General features: G+C 42.2%; 1 protein-coding gene across 1 annotated transcript in view; it reads left to right on the top strand.

The window, feature by feature from the left end:
- The window catches only part of MKI67 (marker of proliferation Ki-67), a 48,847-nt gene that overhangs the window by 19,117 nt on the left and 12,773 nt on the right, over positions 1-16,957 (top strand). The window contains exons 5-16 of the mRNA XM_089669534.1: positions 2,449-2,512; positions 2,601-2,631; positions 2,723-3,556; positions 4,684-4,922; positions 5,012-6,887; positions 8,494-8,618; positions 8,699-8,867; positions 9,492-9,620; positions 10,298-11,061; positions 11,979-12,021; positions 13,058-13,141; positions 16,567-16,710. Of these exons, the coding sequence (XP_089525660.1) occupies positions 2,449-2,512; positions 2,601-2,631; positions 2,723-3,556; positions 4,684-4,922; positions 5,012-6,887; positions 8,494-8,618; positions 8,699-8,867; positions 9,492-9,620; positions 10,298-11,061; positions 11,979-12,021; positions 13,058-13,141; positions 16,567-16,710 (4,502 nt within the window). The remainder of the gene's footprint in view (positions 1-2,448; positions 2,513-2,600; positions 2,632-2,722; positions 3,557-4,683; positions 4,923-5,011; positions 6,888-8,493; positions 8,619-8,698; positions 8,868-9,491; positions 9,621-10,297; positions 11,062-11,978; positions 12,022-13,057; positions 13,142-16,566; positions 16,711-16,957) is intronic.

Raw genomic sequence — 16,957 nt, 5'->3', positions numbered from 1 at the left:
CTCCCAGATTATTCCTGCGATTGCGATTATCAAGGTCCTCAACCTGCGCCTGCAATTGTAAAAAGGCTGTTTGTAGGTGATCATGATCTCTGGAAAGTTCACCATAAGCCTAAGTTCATCATGTTTTTGGTTTCTAAGCGGTCGGTCCTGGAGCCCAATGTGGCTATTTCCTGAGAGAGAACATTAGTGCTTTTATGCAGTTCTGATTGGAATTTAGCGGCCAGCTTGGTGTACATAGTTTCCAAGCAAGATTCCAGGTCCCCCTTTGTGAGTTGCTGTGTATATTCACTGACCAGAGCTAATGAAGGAGCCGTGGTATCCTGCATGGGATCTGACACGGATGCTCTATCTGGAGACCTGCTGCAAATCTCGTGTGTCTTAAGTATGTCGTGAGGGACCTTTTTTAGCTTGTCCCCTTTTTTTTTTTCTCTTGGTGGATGGCATACAGGGAGTCTCCTGGAGGTGATCAACTGGAAATTAGATAACCAAAGGAGATAACCCCAGGGGACCTATAACGCCCGAAACAGGTTTAGGGTTGTAGTTACATAAATGCTATCAGGCTTATCCGCAAAAACTTTATATTGTAAAAATAATTAGCGAGCCGTGAGGACGTAGAGAGGACATAGGCCGTGGTAAACCCCATTAATAACTCCCAGGAGCAAGATGATAGCTCCAACTCCCACCTTAGGGTCTGAGAGGGACGAGGGGCATGTATGGAACAGAGGTCCCCCTATGATGATTCCAGGGCAGATCTAGGGAGCCCCGGCACTCCACCAGAGCAGTATATAGGCCCCTGGGCCCAACAGGGGCCATGGCCACAGAGGAAGGCGGTTTCTGGAGCAGTGAACGGGAGCCCCGTTTCCTGAGTCACTGGAGGGGGACCCGATGATCAGTAGCCGCCAGCCCCCTTGCCTTCTATACTCACTGTGGCCCGGATGAGAGGAGGTCCGTATCAGGTGGAGTAGGCCGCAGATGCCCGCCGCCACTGGGAGTGGCAATATACAGCGGTGCCCCTCTCCCAGACTCAGGGGATGCAGAGGGTGCCTCCGATGTCCTTGGGTGATCCACTGCCACCCGGATTGCAGTGGGTTCAAGTACGAGGCACCGGAGTCCCGGATCATGCGGCCGCGGATGTCCGCCGTTACAGAGGGTGGAAATATCGCCCGGAGCCCCTCTCCCAGATACAGGGGATGTCACCAGGAGCCTCCGCTGCCCCATTATGGTCCGCAGCTGCAAGGATGGCAGCGGATTGTGTGGATCAGCGCCAGAGCTCCGGATTATGCGGTTGCTCCGGTCGCCATCTTGAACACGCCCCCCCCCCGATAGAACAGTTTTTTTAAATCGTATATACATATATTTTGATAAAACGTTCTGTGCAAACACACAACCACACAAAAAGCGTGAAAAACAAGTGAAATAGTGAAGCACTCTGTGTACACTCCTATATACACACTTCTCTGTGAACACATCTATGTGGCTGAATTGCATACCCTTACCCTAAATAAGTGATTTAAAAGCCTCCAGAGAGAATATTCCAGTGGATCCTCACTTCATCAGAAATTATCCCACAGGATTTACTTCAGATCCCAAGTTATCCCTTTCTTCCTCTCATGCCTTAATGTATCTCGGTGCCATCCATAGAAAAAAATAGCCATATGTTGTAGAATATCAAGTTATAAACAAGATCCAGACTTTATTCTATGTGCTTACATTCATAAAAGGTTAAAAACGCATATATTCCCACTTCCCATACACAAGCAGCTTCCTGGAACGCCAAATGTAGTGTAACTTCACTTAAGATGGCCGCTCCGCCACTTCCGGTTATCGTGTGTGTCCCTTGGCACGTTTTGTCACTTCCTGACTTCATCATAAGGGGTCTATTAATTAAAATATATTTATATATGATTTAATCACTGTTATATTGAGGATAACACACTATCCAGTTTTTAGGTTTTTTTTTTTTAACTATTTTTCTGAACAAATGTATCATGGGCAGTATTTAAAAGGCTTAAACCGCTGTATTACGGCCACTAGATGGTGATGAGGCACTTAGGAAATGCATGTCTTTGTAAAAAAGCACAAATTCTGGTGAATGTTAGAGCAAATAAATGTAACCAATGGTTACACTTTGACACAGTGACTATATTCAACAAAAGACAATTGGGGTCCATGTACCTAAAGGGGGCACTTGGTGATTAAAAAAAAAAATTTTTGCAGGGGTTCTCACCCCTTTTTATCAAGCAAGGTTTACACGCTGTAAAATGTTTTCCTTGGCTCTACATGTGTTTTGTAATATTGAATGTCAAATATTGCATTATAATTTAGGCACCTCTACTGCTTCAAAAGCTCAAAACCAATAAAGTCTGCAAGCTTTTAATCTTCAAATATGCACTACTATAAGTACTCTAAGGCAGAAAGTCATGTTGGGTTCTAATTTTGCATTTACAGATTTGAGAGTCCTAAGCCACAAGGAAGACGGCGATCAACAGGGCTTGATTCTGAAAATTTTAAGGTATGTTTATTCTCATTTTCTTTTTCAGCAATGTGTGCATGTGTGTTTTTTAAAACAATATATAATTTTTTTAAATTTGTCTTTCCAGTTATTTGCCAGTAACCAGTCTGATGACACAAGTAAGATTTTGTGTTTTTAAGTATTACTAAAATTTTATGTTGTCCAGCACTGAAACCTTTTTATATTAAAATTGTCCATGTATTTACGCAGATGAAACTGTGCGGATAGGAAGTATAACTAGTAAAGTCCAGAGAAAATCTGAAGGAAACGTGACCAGAACAACTCATACTCGCCGATCGCTGCAGGCATCTTCGTCAGAGGCAAAGAAGGACCATTCTCCTTTTGGTGAACTCTATGAAATGCTTAAAAGCAAGGTAGAGTCTAGGAAAAAAGAGAGCAGTCAGACCCCAGTAAAGGAAAGTAGCAACTCTCCAAAAAATGTGACCATTAAGAGGAATTTACAGGCCGAAGAAATTTCTCCTGCCACATCCAGGCGAAACTCAAAAAGAAGTCAGTCAAGCGACAGCGCAACCGTTCAAAGCAAAGGTACAAAGGTGGAACGTAGATCAGTTTCTGCTGACCAGGTCAGGGAACAGTCAAAAACCCCCTCCAGAGGACCAAGAACCTCGTTAACAAAACCGATGCAAGGCAGTACAATGGAAGTGATTAGTCCTGTTATTTCAAACAAATCTGTGCCGATCAGCTCAGCACATGAAGAGGCTGCCCAGACTCCACGAAGAAGATCTGGCAAACAAGTATCTAGTTCTCAAGAACAAGGGCCTGCAGTTGCCTCTTTGGAGAAACAATCTCCCAGAAGATCTAGAAGTGCTGGAGGAATTCAGGCAGTTGGTCTTGTGCCTTCACCAGCTGGTTCTAGCCATAGAAGAAGCCGAGGGCAGTCAGTTCCTCTGACAAATGGTATAGAGAACCAAGAAAATTCACCACTGCTAGTTCAATCCCCTAAGGGTAGACGAAGCGGCTCTAAAGATCAGACTAGGGGCACACCATCTAAGCCTGTTGAAACTGCAAATAAACCTGTTCAAGGTAAAGACTTGTTATACATTTCATGTGTTTTTTTTTTTTTTTTTTTTAATTTGGGATTTTTAAAGCAGCATTAAACCCAAAAGCAGGGGGGGAGAGCCTTAAAGGGAAAACTAATGCAGCCACCTTTTTATAAAAGGATTGGTAAGTTGCAAAATTATATTTTTTGGTTTTAAAACTGCTTTCAAGTTCCAGTTTTAAGGACAAAAATGAACAGCTATATGCTGTTTCAGCATACATAATAGTGTTTGGCTTTTTTCTATAATAGGTGTAGCATAAATCTTTGCAACCAATGCCAAAAATAAAGTTGCCCTTCAAAAAAACTTAGGTCACCTTCCCCCGCTGCCATGCTCTGCTTTAAAGAGAATTTGCCAGTTAAGGAATCTTCAGAAACCGTTTTGGGCGTTTGGATTCTTGGTCTGTGCTATGTTTTAAGGTTTAGTCAGCTGGGCTGTATGTCGCTACTGTGTCCTGTATTTTTTGAGTTGGCGATTTTTCTCTTCTTGGTAGGAGCTCTTTGCAGGTGCAGCTTTATTTTAAGATTTTGATTTTAGTGACCGCTGCTCCAGGGCACAACAAGCGACTGTTGAATTAGACTACATTGAGAAAGCAGGAATGCGTTATCTTTGAACTATTTATACACTTTTACTTCAAGGATCCGGTGTACAGCCTATTGATAGTATTTTTAAGCTCCTCTTTTTTTTTTTTTTTTTTTTTTATATTTTTCTTCAGGATTTTAAATTTTCACCTTTTTTGCCTTGTTTCAAGAGTAGCAAAGTGAGTCAAAAACATCTGTGTAATGGAGTGTTTAGAGACTTGCATTTAACCTCCGTGCACTTGGGTATGCTTGTCAAGAGAAACATGAAGGATGCTATTGCTTTCTTTTATGCAGGTTGCCTGGTTGTTGTGCTAATGCTTTGGATTCCCTACTTGTGAAATGCTCTGTGTTAAAAGCTAAAAGTAAATTGATTCAGTGGCTTTGCAAAAGGGGATAAACTAGTTAATGCATCTTATGAGTCCAACTTAGTTGGAAGACCGCATTGAACATTTTATATTAAATGTAGCCTTATGTATTATTTTATCTATCTACATTTTCAGTGTTGTGGGTTGTTTTTTTTCTTCTTCCTAAGGACTTGCAACAAAATCTCCAAAAAAACGACGTAGTGATGAGCTTGGCCTGACTGAACCACCCTTTAAAAGGAAGAGAGTCTCTTTTGGTGGACATCTGAGCCCAGAGCTTTTTGATAAAAGGCTTCCTCCAAATTCTCCCCTAAAGAAGGGAGCAACTCCTGCTAGACGAAGCTTATCACTCAACTCCCCTCGTGCTGTCATTCGGAAGAGTTTTGGTTTAAAGCAGACTGTAATAAGGGTAAAAAAACAGCTATTTATTAAAAGTGTGTAAATGACTTAACATTTTGCATGGATGTGTAAAAATGTCTTTTTTTTTTTTTTTTTTAGGAAGTTTTTGAAGCATCTGCTACTCAAACCTCTCCGCTAGTTGCCTCAAAACAAACTAGGAGAACTTCAGCCTCTAGAGCAGCACAGAATCCATTGCCTAACAGATCATCTAATGCAGTCACAGCAGAGGCCTTGGTGTCCTCTCCAAAAAGGAGATCTTCAGCTGTAAGCAAGAAGTCACCAAATAAATCTTCGTTCTCTATTGCTGTAACACCTGTTAAGCAATCACCAAACAAGAGATCTCCATCCAAGGCTGTGTCCCTTACACCTCTTAGAACCTCTCCGTCCACTCGTTCACCAGTTATTTCTCCATCCAAGACTCCTGACAGGAAGACGCCAGAAAAATCTGAGCTCACAACTTCTTCCAAGAGGTCCTCTATCTTAAACTTGCCAGATTCTGCCAAAAAGTCACCAGTAAAATCCTTGCCTCCCACCCCTGTTGGGAAAACGTCAGCGACCATATCCACAACACCAGCTAAGAGATCTCCTTCAACCAGATCTCCTTCCAGGTCTCCTATCCCAGTGAAGAAGTCGACAAAATCTGAAGCCACTACACCTGCTAAATCGTCCACCCCAGGCAAGAGGTTGCCAGGAAAATCTCCATCCACTACTCCTGCTAAGCTGTCCACCCCAGGCAAAAGGTCTCCAGCAAAGTCCCTTTCCACAACCTCAGGCAAGAGGTCACCAGGAAGACCTCCAACCGCAAGTCCAGATAAAAAATCTCCTGCTAAATTGTCCACCCCAGGCAAAAGGTCACCAGCAAAGTCCCCAACCACAACGCCGGCCAAGAGCTCACCAGGAAGACCTCCATCCGCAAGTCCAGCTAAATTGTCCACCCCAGGCAAAAGCTCACCAGCAAAGTCCCCATCCACAACTCCAGCCAAGAAATCTCCTAAGTTAACCACCCCAGCCAAGACGTCACCAGGAAGAACTCCATCCGCAAGTCCAGGTAAAAAATCTCCTGCTAAACTGTCCACCCCAGGCAAAAGGTCCCCATCCACAACTCCAGCAAAGAAATCTCCTAAGATAACCACCCCAGCCAAGAGATCACCAGGAAGACCTCCATCCGCAAGTCCAGCTAAAAAATCTCCTGCTAAACTGTCCACCCCAGGCAAAAGGTCCCCATCCACAACTCCAGCAAAGAAATCTCCTAAGTTAACCACCCCAGCCAAGACGTCACCAGGAAGAACTCCATCCGCAAGTCCAGGTAAAAAATCTCCTGCTAAACTGTCCACCCCAGGCAAAAGGTCCCCATCCACAACTCCAGCAAAGAAATCTCCTAAGTTAACCACCCCAGCCAAGAGGTCACCAGGAAGATCTCCATCCGCAAGTCCAGCTAAAAAATCTCCTGCTAAACTGTCCACCCCAGGCAAAAGGTCCCCATCCACAACTCCAGCAAAGAAATCTCCTAAGTTTACCACCCCGGGCACGAGGTCAACAGGAAGATCTCCAAATAAAAAATCTCCTTCTAAATTGTCCACCCCAGGCAAAAGGTCGCCAGGGCGACATCCATCCACAACCTCTAAGAAGTCTCCTGCTAAATTAACCCAAAGCAAGAGATCTCCAGGAAAATCTCCATCTACAACCCCTAAGAAGTCTGTTAATCTCTCAAAATCTCCAGCATCTGCCAAAAAGTCGCCAGCCTTGTCCCCAAAGCGCTCTCCATCCACACCATATACCAAAGGGCGATTCTCAGTTTCTCGTGTGAATACACCACCCCAGTTAGTACAAAATGTTTCTGCTTCACGAACACCAAAGCAAACTCGGAAGTCCTTGACATCAAAGAAGACACCACTCCGAAGAAGCAGAAAACTTGATGCCTTTGAAGTTATTCGTGCCAGAAGGCGCAGTGGTGCCTCAGAGGCCAACTTGTTTGGTAAGTTTTTCTGGGTAGGTAAAGGATTTTTAGTATACAAATGTCAATGGATATGTGAAACTGAATAGAATTAGGATATCTTCTAAAGCTAAACTCAGGTCATAATGCAAAATACAGTTGATACATGTATATGGGCCCTTTTTACAGGATTGTCTACCCACTCCTGAGAATCAAACAGGCAGTACAGTCAGGTTGGTAACCTCTTATTTGCAGTTTGACCACCAACCTTGCCTCCTTGCTATACTGACACTTTAAAGCATATATAGAGCAATTTTTTTTTCTTGTTTTGGATAGTAAGAAGGGCTTAGAACAGGGGTGGGCAAACTTTTTGACTTGAGGGCCGCAATGGGTTCATATATTGGACCCGGGGACCGGACCAAGAGTAGATGAATGATGTGTATGTGTCATCCATAGTAAGTATAGTAATATTCCCCCATAGTAAGCATAGTAATTCATCCCCCCTATAGTAATTCATCCCCCATATTAATTCATCCCCCATATTAAGTCCCCAAGTCCCCCCTGTGTCAATTCACTTACCTTTGCTCCGCGCGTTCCTCTCGCCGTGAATCCCGCGCCATTCCGGTGTAGCATGAAAATCTGTCTCCTATGAGGATCTGTCCCCCTCGACGTATCTGCGCATGTGCCAGTTTCAGGCATTAGCAGCCGATCGGCGATGTCCGGCACATGCGCAGATACGTCGAGGGGGACAGATCCTCATAGGAGACAGATTTTCATGCTACATCGGTCTTCAGGGCGGACTGTGAGACGAGCCTAGCGGGAGCCTAGCTCCGCGGGCCGGATTAAAAGGTCCTCCGGGCCGGATTAAAAGGTCCTCCGGGCCGGATTAAAAGGTCCTCCGGGCCGGATTAAAAGGTCCTCCGGGCCGGATTAAAAGGTCCTCCGGGCCGGATTAAAAGGTCCTCCGGGCCGGATTAAAAGGTCCTCCGGGCCGGATTAAAAGGTCCTCCGGGCCGGATTAAAAGGTCCTCCGGGCCGGATTAAAAGGTCCTCCGGGCCGGATTAAAAGGTCCTCCGGGCCGGATTAAAAGGTCCTCCGGGCCGGATTAAAAGGTCCTCCGGGCCGGATTAAAAGGTCCTCCGGGCCGGATTAAAAGGTCCTCCGGGCCGGATTAAAAGGTCCTCCGGGCCGGATTAAAAGGTCCTCCGGGCCGGATTAAAAGGTCCTCCGGGCCGGATTAAAAGGTCCTCCGGGCCGGATTAAAAGGTCCTCCGGGCCGGATTAAAAGGTCCTCCGGGCCGGATTAAAAGGTCCTCCGGGCCGGATTAAAAGGTCCTCCGGGCCGTATACGGCCCGCGGGCCGTAGTTTGCCCATTGCTGGCTTAGAACCACTGTTGGGTTTTTCTACTGCAACCCACAGAGTACAGGCTCTCCATAAAAATGGAGAGTTCAGTGCATGTGTGGGTCCAGGTTGCTGGTGCTTCAATGGATTGAGAAGTGGTGAGTAAAGGACTTGCTGGTGGCATAGTAGGGAAAAGGTTTAATGGGTGCCTTTTTAAGATACGTTATGCGGTGTTTGACTTTCCACACATTTCAGTAATGTTTTGTAATTTGTCCTCCCATATTTTATTTTCTTTCTTTATACAGTGGCTAAGTCATGGGCTGATGTGGTAAAAATTGGTGTTGCAAAACCGCAAAAGAAAACTGATAAACCTACTCAGAAGAAGGCAGTGGCTACTAAGAAGATTACAAAGAAGAAACCCAAGTTGAAGGTACTAGTTTGTCTTCTTTTAGTCACTGGGTTTATTTAGTTGTGTTTTGTGTAGTTCACACTTTTCATTTTTGTGCTTAGACTCCTGCTAGACGAGTAAAGGATCTGTCCAGCACAGGCCATGCAGACTCTCCTGCAACTATCCTTATTGGAAGAGCTCACGCAAGAACATTGAACTTAACCGGACACGTACCAAAGGTGGTCAGAAAGGCTGTGAAAGTGAACCCTGCTCATGATGAAAGCTTTACTGGTGCGTAACTGTCTTCCAGACGACAGTGCTGTTGGCCTTAGATGGTTATTGTAAGATTTTATCAAAGGGTACTGTGAGGTCTGAGCATGAATAGTCAGGTATGTCACCAGCACACTAGGTCAATTACACCCTGAAGTTTTTGCATGGGACAAGGGAGTGCAATGTCGTCTTTTAACAAACTCCTTCATAAAGGCAGCAGTCACTGTTGTCTTGGTGAAGCAGTTCTCCTGAGGCCCTCAAATGTCTTTTGGCTGTAATATTTTGGTTGAAATTGGCCTTGTGTGCTGCTGACGACAGATCTTAGTCTGCATTGGCTTGTTTTACGATGTCACTTTGGCTTCTAACATCAGTATTGTACTTACTTTTCCTGTTGGCTATGTTCTGTTTAAAGGTTAACACAATACACTGGTTTCTGTGGGTGCACAGTCCTTGTGGCTAAGTCCTTGTACCTCATGTTTGAAATATGGCAAGGGGAGCATAGACTGTAAATGGTGGTTCATTCACTTTGTGAGTTTTTTCTTTTGTATAGCTGTTTGCTGTTGTGCATTCCTCTCCACATATTGAATTGATACTGTGATGGTAAGGACATTATGTATTATTATGTATGTATTGTTTCCATTTTAGGCATGGCTCAGTTATTCAGCACACCTGTGAATGCAAAACAACGGAGAAGTAGCAGATTTGATGGTTCTAAAGCAGGCACACCAAAGTCAACAGTTGAAATGTCTGTTATGCAGACACCTGAGGAGGCAGGTGAGTACTAGAACTTGCATAGTCAGGAAGGTTTGTAGCTAATCAACTTTTTTTTTTTTTTTTTTTTCTTCTTCTTTGCACTAATCTGATTGTGAAAAAGTTTGTACTTGTTTCAATCATTTTGCATTGTACATTTATTACTGAGCACATTGGTCTAGCCTTTTTTGTCACTTTCTTTAAGGCTAGATCCTCACATTTTGCACCCACAAAGTTGAATTTGAAGTGGTTGTATATCCTAACCATGAACTTTTGGTTGTCCCAGTCTGTTAAATATACCATTTTTGAAAGGGTTTTGTTATCTGACCAATTTAGTGCAAGTAAAAAAAAAAACAAACTTTTGATCCCGCCAGAAATCCTGCGAGCTCATAAATACTGTTTTCGCGGCTTTACTGTTAGTTCCCGGCTGTCTGTGCACTAACAGAACACTTCCTTCCATGTTGTGGAGGTGTTCTGTAGTCCTAAAACCTGTTTGTCCTAGGGTGACCATACTAATGCTCCAGATACAGTAAGTGAACATTGTATTCTCTAGGATAGGTGACCACCTCCATCAAGACTCTAAAGGACTTGACTGGATGGTCAAAGTCACAGCTTCTTTAATGGTTTTTGAAAAGTAATGGTTATTAAATACACATGGATTTGCTTTAATATGTTTGGTTTTTTTTTTGTTTTCCCCCCAGATGAAATGGTGGTTTCACCATTAAACAGTCCTACCACAACCCAACGAAAGCGGTATGGCAGAGATGCTGTTTCTAGGCTTCTGGAAGTTTCACTGTCACCAAAGTCAACTAAAGTTAATGGTACCGTGTCTCAGAAAGTTGGGCAAGAACCCTCAAAGTCTGCTAGCGAAAACCGGAAATCAGTTGGACTTACAGGGGTGAAACGCATCATGAGAACCCCAAAGCAAAAGGGAAAACCTATTACCGATCCACATGCACTGAGGAAGTTGTTGAATACACCAAAAGAAACTGAATCCACTCAAGCATACACCCGTAGATCAGCTAAACTTGAAGTGCTTGGCATTGCACAACTTCTGAAAACCCCTAAGCAGAAGGGAGAACCTGTGGAAGATTACACTGGTATCAAGCGCATCATGCGGACGCCTAGGGAGAGAGTACAGCCAGTGGAAGATATGGTTGGAATAAAACGGCTAATGCAGACACCAAAAGAAAAGGGAGAGGCGGTGGAAGACATGGTTGGAATAAAGCGGATAATGAGAACTCCCAAAGAAAGAGGGCAACCTGTAGAGGATATGATTGGAATAAAGCGCTTAATGAGGACACCCAAAGTGAGAGGGCACCCAATTGAGGACATTGACTTAAGTCACTTAATGAGTAGGCATGCTGACAGCACCCAGTCAACTGAAAATACCCGACCAATAGAGGAGATATTTGGCATTAAAAATCTAGTGAAATCACCTCCAAAGAAATCTGTAGCTGAACAGGTAATTCTTTTTGGCATACTGCAAAACTAACAATCCTTGGTTAAAGCAGGAATTAAGTGCAAAGTTAGTCAGGTTGTTTATTGTAGACACACTGGAGGAGATTTTCTTAGAATTGGTGCACCGAAAATCTAGTGGAGCTGTGCATAGTAGCCAATCAACTTTTTAGATTTTATTGTCAAAGCTTAATTCAGCAATCTGAAGTGAGAAACTGGTTGCTCCCAGCAGCACCAGTTATAGCAGATCTCCCCTATTATGTCTCTTCTGCAATAAAACAAACTTGCCTGCCTGTTTGCAGTCTTATTTAGAATGTACACTAAGCTGAACTTGTGCAGCCCAGTATGTATTCTCAGCACACCAATACAACGGAATGAATGAACTCCTGTGCATTGTGGGAGTTGCATCATTCATCAGCCTGGCAACCAGAAGAGGCTGGGGTTGTGCCGACAAAGCTCTTTTTGGACATTTTAGTAAGTGCTAGAAGAAATTTGTCTGACTTGGTGTTCTGTACACACTCTGATTATGCTAGTTTTCTTATATCCTTCTGTGGACCATTATGGAGAGACCAGCCATCCATATTTCCTCAAGTCTTTTTTTTTTTTTTTTTTTTTTTTTTTTTTTTTTTTTGGGGGGGGGGGGTTCACTCCTTCGACTTGGATGTAGAATAAGTTTATAAATCTACCAGGGTGTGGAATCCCCCAAAACTCCAAGATGGGCAGCAACTTTGGAAGCGAGACCACCCTCCCTAGAATTCAGCTTTCAGTCAGATGATTTAACCTGCTGGACTTTATGGAAATAACTCTGCCAGTCTTGTTGAGATGTTTGTTTTCTTTCCCTGTTTACGAATTGATGGGCTATTACCTTTTTGTGTTTTGCAACAACTGGTAGAGCTTCGCATAACCATTTTTTCTTGTTTACAGGTTTTCACCTGCAGTCCCAGAAATGCCAGTGAAGCTTTAAAATGTAAGTTTACCTTATTATAGCTTGTGATTTTTTTAATGGTTGAAGAATGAGTGCTGCTTGACTGTTCACCTGGTTGGAAACGTATGCTACAGCGTATAGCTTTTTATTATAGCTAGCTGTGTGACTTTTTGACTGGGCAGCTTTCAATGGTTCATATAACCACAGATTTGTCATTACAACTTTCCCCATAAGCTCTGCTCCCTGCTGCAGTAAAATGTAACCAGGTCTGAAAGATACCTTCACTGTAAAAACCGTAGCTTTAGAGTTGCGGTAGCTGGTCGTGTTGCTAGATGTTTGGAGAATAGGTCATGTAATCTCTGCTGAAAGAAAAGATTGGTCCATCTGATGCAGAAATCCTGTGATTTAGGTGTGACCATGTGATTGGCTGATGTGGTTTTTGGTGAACAAGATTGCAACGTATAGCTGGAGACTCATTTGACTGACTTTAATTGATTTCGAGGGCTTTTGCCAAGTATGGCTTACTGCCCACTATTTTTTTAAATTTGGCTAGCAATTGGACATGACACATACCATACTATAGACCGCAGCCTATAGAGAAATCTATGGTGTTTGTCAAGAGACTAGGAGTGGTGACATCACATTGTCACATGACTGTACTCAGAACCGGCAATCTGCTGCTAGACCCACACATTAGTAATAGGAGAAAATCCCGAGTTTTTCATCAAATTGGGAGAGTAGTAAGGGAGTATTGGTAGCATAAGTATAGATAATGAAGGGGGTGCCTGTAATACGTTAGGCAGCCCATTCAATTAGGATGGTTTTAGCATAACACTAAATATGGCGTTTGTAACCAAGTACATAGTATTGCGTTCTAATGCACTGCAACTCAAATCTCTTGGCAAGGTGTGTTGGGGTGCTATCAAGATTGAATGTCACCAACCCATTTTTGCATGTTTCACTAGTGCACATGACTGTAGCCCAAAGGTGTAAACCCAACTGAAAGCAAATTGACACTTGTGCTTCTTACTATACTAAAGTGTGTTGTGTTTTTTTTCTTCTTTTTTTTTTCCCCTAGCTACTGGAGCAAGTTCTAATACTCCTGTGAAGAGAGGAAGACCTTCCAAGCGCCTTTCCCTTCCAGTTGAAACTGATACTGCAGGTATGGCACCTGCCTGATGTATTTTTTATTTTCTGTAATATTCCTTACATTGCAGCTTGCCAACAACACTTTAAGCCTCTTAAATCCAACAAAGTGCCAGTTTTAAATGGCAAAACTCAACTATTTGCAAAGTAAAACATTTTCGGTGCAATCTTTACATAGGTATATTGAGATGTAGATGTTGATTCGAGGTTAGTAATTACGTGGTGCAAGAAATTGCTTGGACCTGAGGAAACACATCTCTCCACAGTGCGAGCCATTTATTACTTTTACAACAATACAATTTATCCTCTTTGGTTTATACAGATATTGGATAAAGTCAAACTCCTGCTAAATACACAGTTGAAGTACATGTAAATTGTTTTATATACCAAAATATTTGAAAGCTTTTTAGACTGTCTTGTTATTTGGTTGACAGTATGGTTTCAGCCTCCTGTGTCTCAAACTTACTGGTTTATATGTTCCAAGTTCCTCCCAAATTCCCCTTTTTAAGCTTCCGATGTCTTGTATAGATTTTTTTTTTTTTTTTTTTTTTTTTTTTTTTTGCAATAGAACCCGATACGAAGGCAACTTTCACACTGAGGAGTTTTTGTGCATTAAAAAAAGCACCTGAAAAGTTCAAGAAAAAGGCTTTCCTTTTTGTATGTGAATGTATATCTATACATGTTTTCACACTGAGGCGGTGCAGTGTAAAAACTCCTGCTTGCAGCATCTTTGGGGCATGTTTGGTCAGTTAGTCCCAAAAGTGCCTTTTCCCATTGAAATCAATGGAAAGCACCTGAAAAACTCCTGAGAAACGGTTTTTTTTTTTTTGGTGCAGTTTTTAAGTCATGGCCTTTAAAAACACTCAAAGTGCGATTAAAATGGCCTGTGTTTTTGCAGTAGGTCAGTGTGAAAGTAGCCTAAATGTGTAATTTCCCACTGTTTTCTGAATGTTACAGTAGGTAATACAAGTATCAATTGTAGGCAAGTCTAGTAGCATTATAAAAGCTCCCTGAATTTTTGCTTAATTTTATGCTTGATCTGTGAATTGAAATGAAATCTGGAGATTTCATTTCATGTCAGATTTTTTTTTTTTTTTTTCTTTCTTTCACTGAATGCATTTCCTTAAACCGCCCCTCCCACCCCTTACAAACAATCTTGAAATACTCCGGTCTTTACAAGATTGCTTTAACGTGTGTGTATGTATATATGTACACTGCTCATTGAGTACACCCCAACAGTTTTGTCAGAAAACCTTTTTTCTTTCAGAATCCTTTTTTATATGGGACATTATACTACAAAATACTCCCATAAATGCGGGGAATTGATTGCACAAATTAACAAATTTTGTTTGCAGTGTTTTTCCTAACAAATTCATTCAGGACCATATTGCAAAAATGAATACACCCCAATGAAAGTCTTAAAAGCAAAGCCAGATTTTAAACAATAAAATCCTAATTAGCAAGAATTCAACTACAGGCGGGTCTAATTCATTAAACAGGTGTCCAGCAAACAGTTGATTATAAAAGGGTGTTACTTAACAAAAAAAAGCATTTCCTGTTTTCATCCTGTCAGCAATGGCATCACATGGAAGAGAAGTGTCACAAGGCCTGAGAGTAATTTTCTTTACACAAAGGATGAAGGCTACAAGAGATCAGAAAAGCTTTACTTATCTGTCAAATTTTTGTATCACTTTTGCTACAATATTCTAACAAAGATGGAACTGCAACCATCTCACAGATGTTCAGGCCGTCCACGGAAGTTAAGTGCCTGTTCACATATATGCGGTTTGAATTGGCATCCAATCCGTATGACATGTGATATACCATTTGCTTCCTATGGTGCCTGTTCACATATGTCTGGTGCACAGCTGGTGCAGATTCAGTGTAGTTTTAAAGTCATGTCTGATTCCTGAGCAGCGGCTCCAGGTTCAAGTGTGGATTACAGGCTATTGACTTCTATGGGAACCGTTTCTAAACCGCATGTGTGTGAACAGGATAAGAACCAGAGCTAATCCTGTCCTGAACCTGATGTGAACCTGTGAACAGCTACTGTATCAATTGGCTGTGAAACCTGAACTTCATTCTGCACCGCACATGTGTGAATGAGCACTGTCACCTCAACAAGAGTGTCTTCTGATAAGGGTTGAAGAAAATCACTGTGCAAGTTCACTACAGTAGAAAGCCAAACTGGGGCGATTGTTCCCTTGACACAATACGGCGTACACTGCAGAGGAATGGCATGCATGGGTGTCCACGAAGGAAGCCTCTCCTAAAGCCCATGCACAAAAAAGCCTGCCTAGAATTTGCCAGGGCCCATGTGAATACAAAAAATATTACTGGTACTCTGGAGTGATGAAACCAAGATAAATGTTTTTGGAACTGATGGCTTCAAAACTGGTGTTGCACAGGTGAGGAGTACAAAGAAAAATGCATGGTGCCTACAGAGAAACATGGTGGCAGTGTCCTTCTGTGGGACTGCATCAGTGCTGCTGGTGTCGAGGAGCTGCATTTCATTGATGATATCAGGAATTCACAGATGCACTGTTCTATATTGAAAGAAGATGCTACCTTCACTCTGTGCCCTTGGTCATCGTGCACTTTCCAACATAATGATCTAAAACACACATCTAAGGCCACTTGCATTTCTGAAGAACAGGGTGAAAGTGATTCAGTGGCCAAGTATGTCTCCTGATCTGAATCCAGTTGAACACCTATGGGGAATTCTGAAGAAAAGTTGAACATCACTCTCCATCCAGCATCACTCTCCATGCAGCATCCAGGCTCTAAAAGAGGCTGTTCTTGAAGAATGAAAAAAGATAGATGTTGTAATATGTTGCCAGCGTGTTCATTCCATGCCTAGCAGACTTGGTGCTGTCCTTACAAATCATCATGGACTTATACAAAATACTAGATGTAGTAGTTTTTGTTGTGGGGTGTATTCATTTTTGCAGCAACTATTGAGTCAGACCAAAGATTTTGTAATCCAAGTTATATTAACAACCTTACTGTTGTGTAATGAGCTAAACAAATGTTCTATAAAACTCAGTTTTTTTTTAAAATTGTGGAAAATGTTTGTGTTCATTGAGATATTGATTAAAATCTTTTTAAAAGGGGTGTACTTAGAGGTGTGTATTATATATTCTCCAAACCTGGTTTAGAGGCACTCATGGAAGTGAACAGACTGTTCTTGAGAAAAATGGACCGAGCTTCATCAAAATGTTGACAATAAAAACACTGCTGTTTTTTATCTTCCTCCTCTGCAAGACCTGTGAGTGCCTCTAAACCAGTTTTGGATTTATATGGATTTCTTTGTGTGAGTACCTGGGCATTTATCCCAGTGCCGTGGCTATCTTTTGGAACCATATAGATATTAAAAAAAAAAAAAAAAAATCAATATCTATATATTACATCTTCCACTAATCTTGATTTATATTCATTTAGTGAATGAAGTACAGAAAACGATGGCAGTGGCAGAGTCTGAGATTGCACAGGAATCCAGTGTGCAAAGTATCAGCGAGGTTATTAAATCTGCCCACAAGAAAAAAGGCAGGCCATCCAAGAATTTGCCTGCTCAACCAGAATCTGGTGAGTTAGTCATAAGGTAGTGAATTTGACTTTTCAGATAGGAGTGTATCAATACTTATTTAAATGTATTTCTTCTAAACTTTAACATTCGTATTGTAATAGGGTAAATATGTTTACCACTCATTGCTGGTTCACTGAGCTGTCAAACCTATTAAGTCATCTTAAATCAAAGAAAAATAAGATTCAGGCACTGCCTCTCTGCCTTGTCCCTTCCAGCACTCACTAGAGCATTTAGCTCAGGCTTTCT

This window comes from Staurois parvus, unplaced genomic scaffold (genome assembly GCF_062004578.1).
Source record: "Staurois parvus isolate SC_StPar_1 unplaced genomic scaffold, SC_StPar_1.0 ptg000009l, whole genome shotgun sequence".
Taxonomy (NCBI): domain Eukaryota; kingdom Metazoa; phylum Chordata; class Amphibia; order Anura; family Ranidae; genus Staurois; species Staurois parvus.
This window is presented reverse-complemented; position numbering and strand designations above follow the sequence as displayed.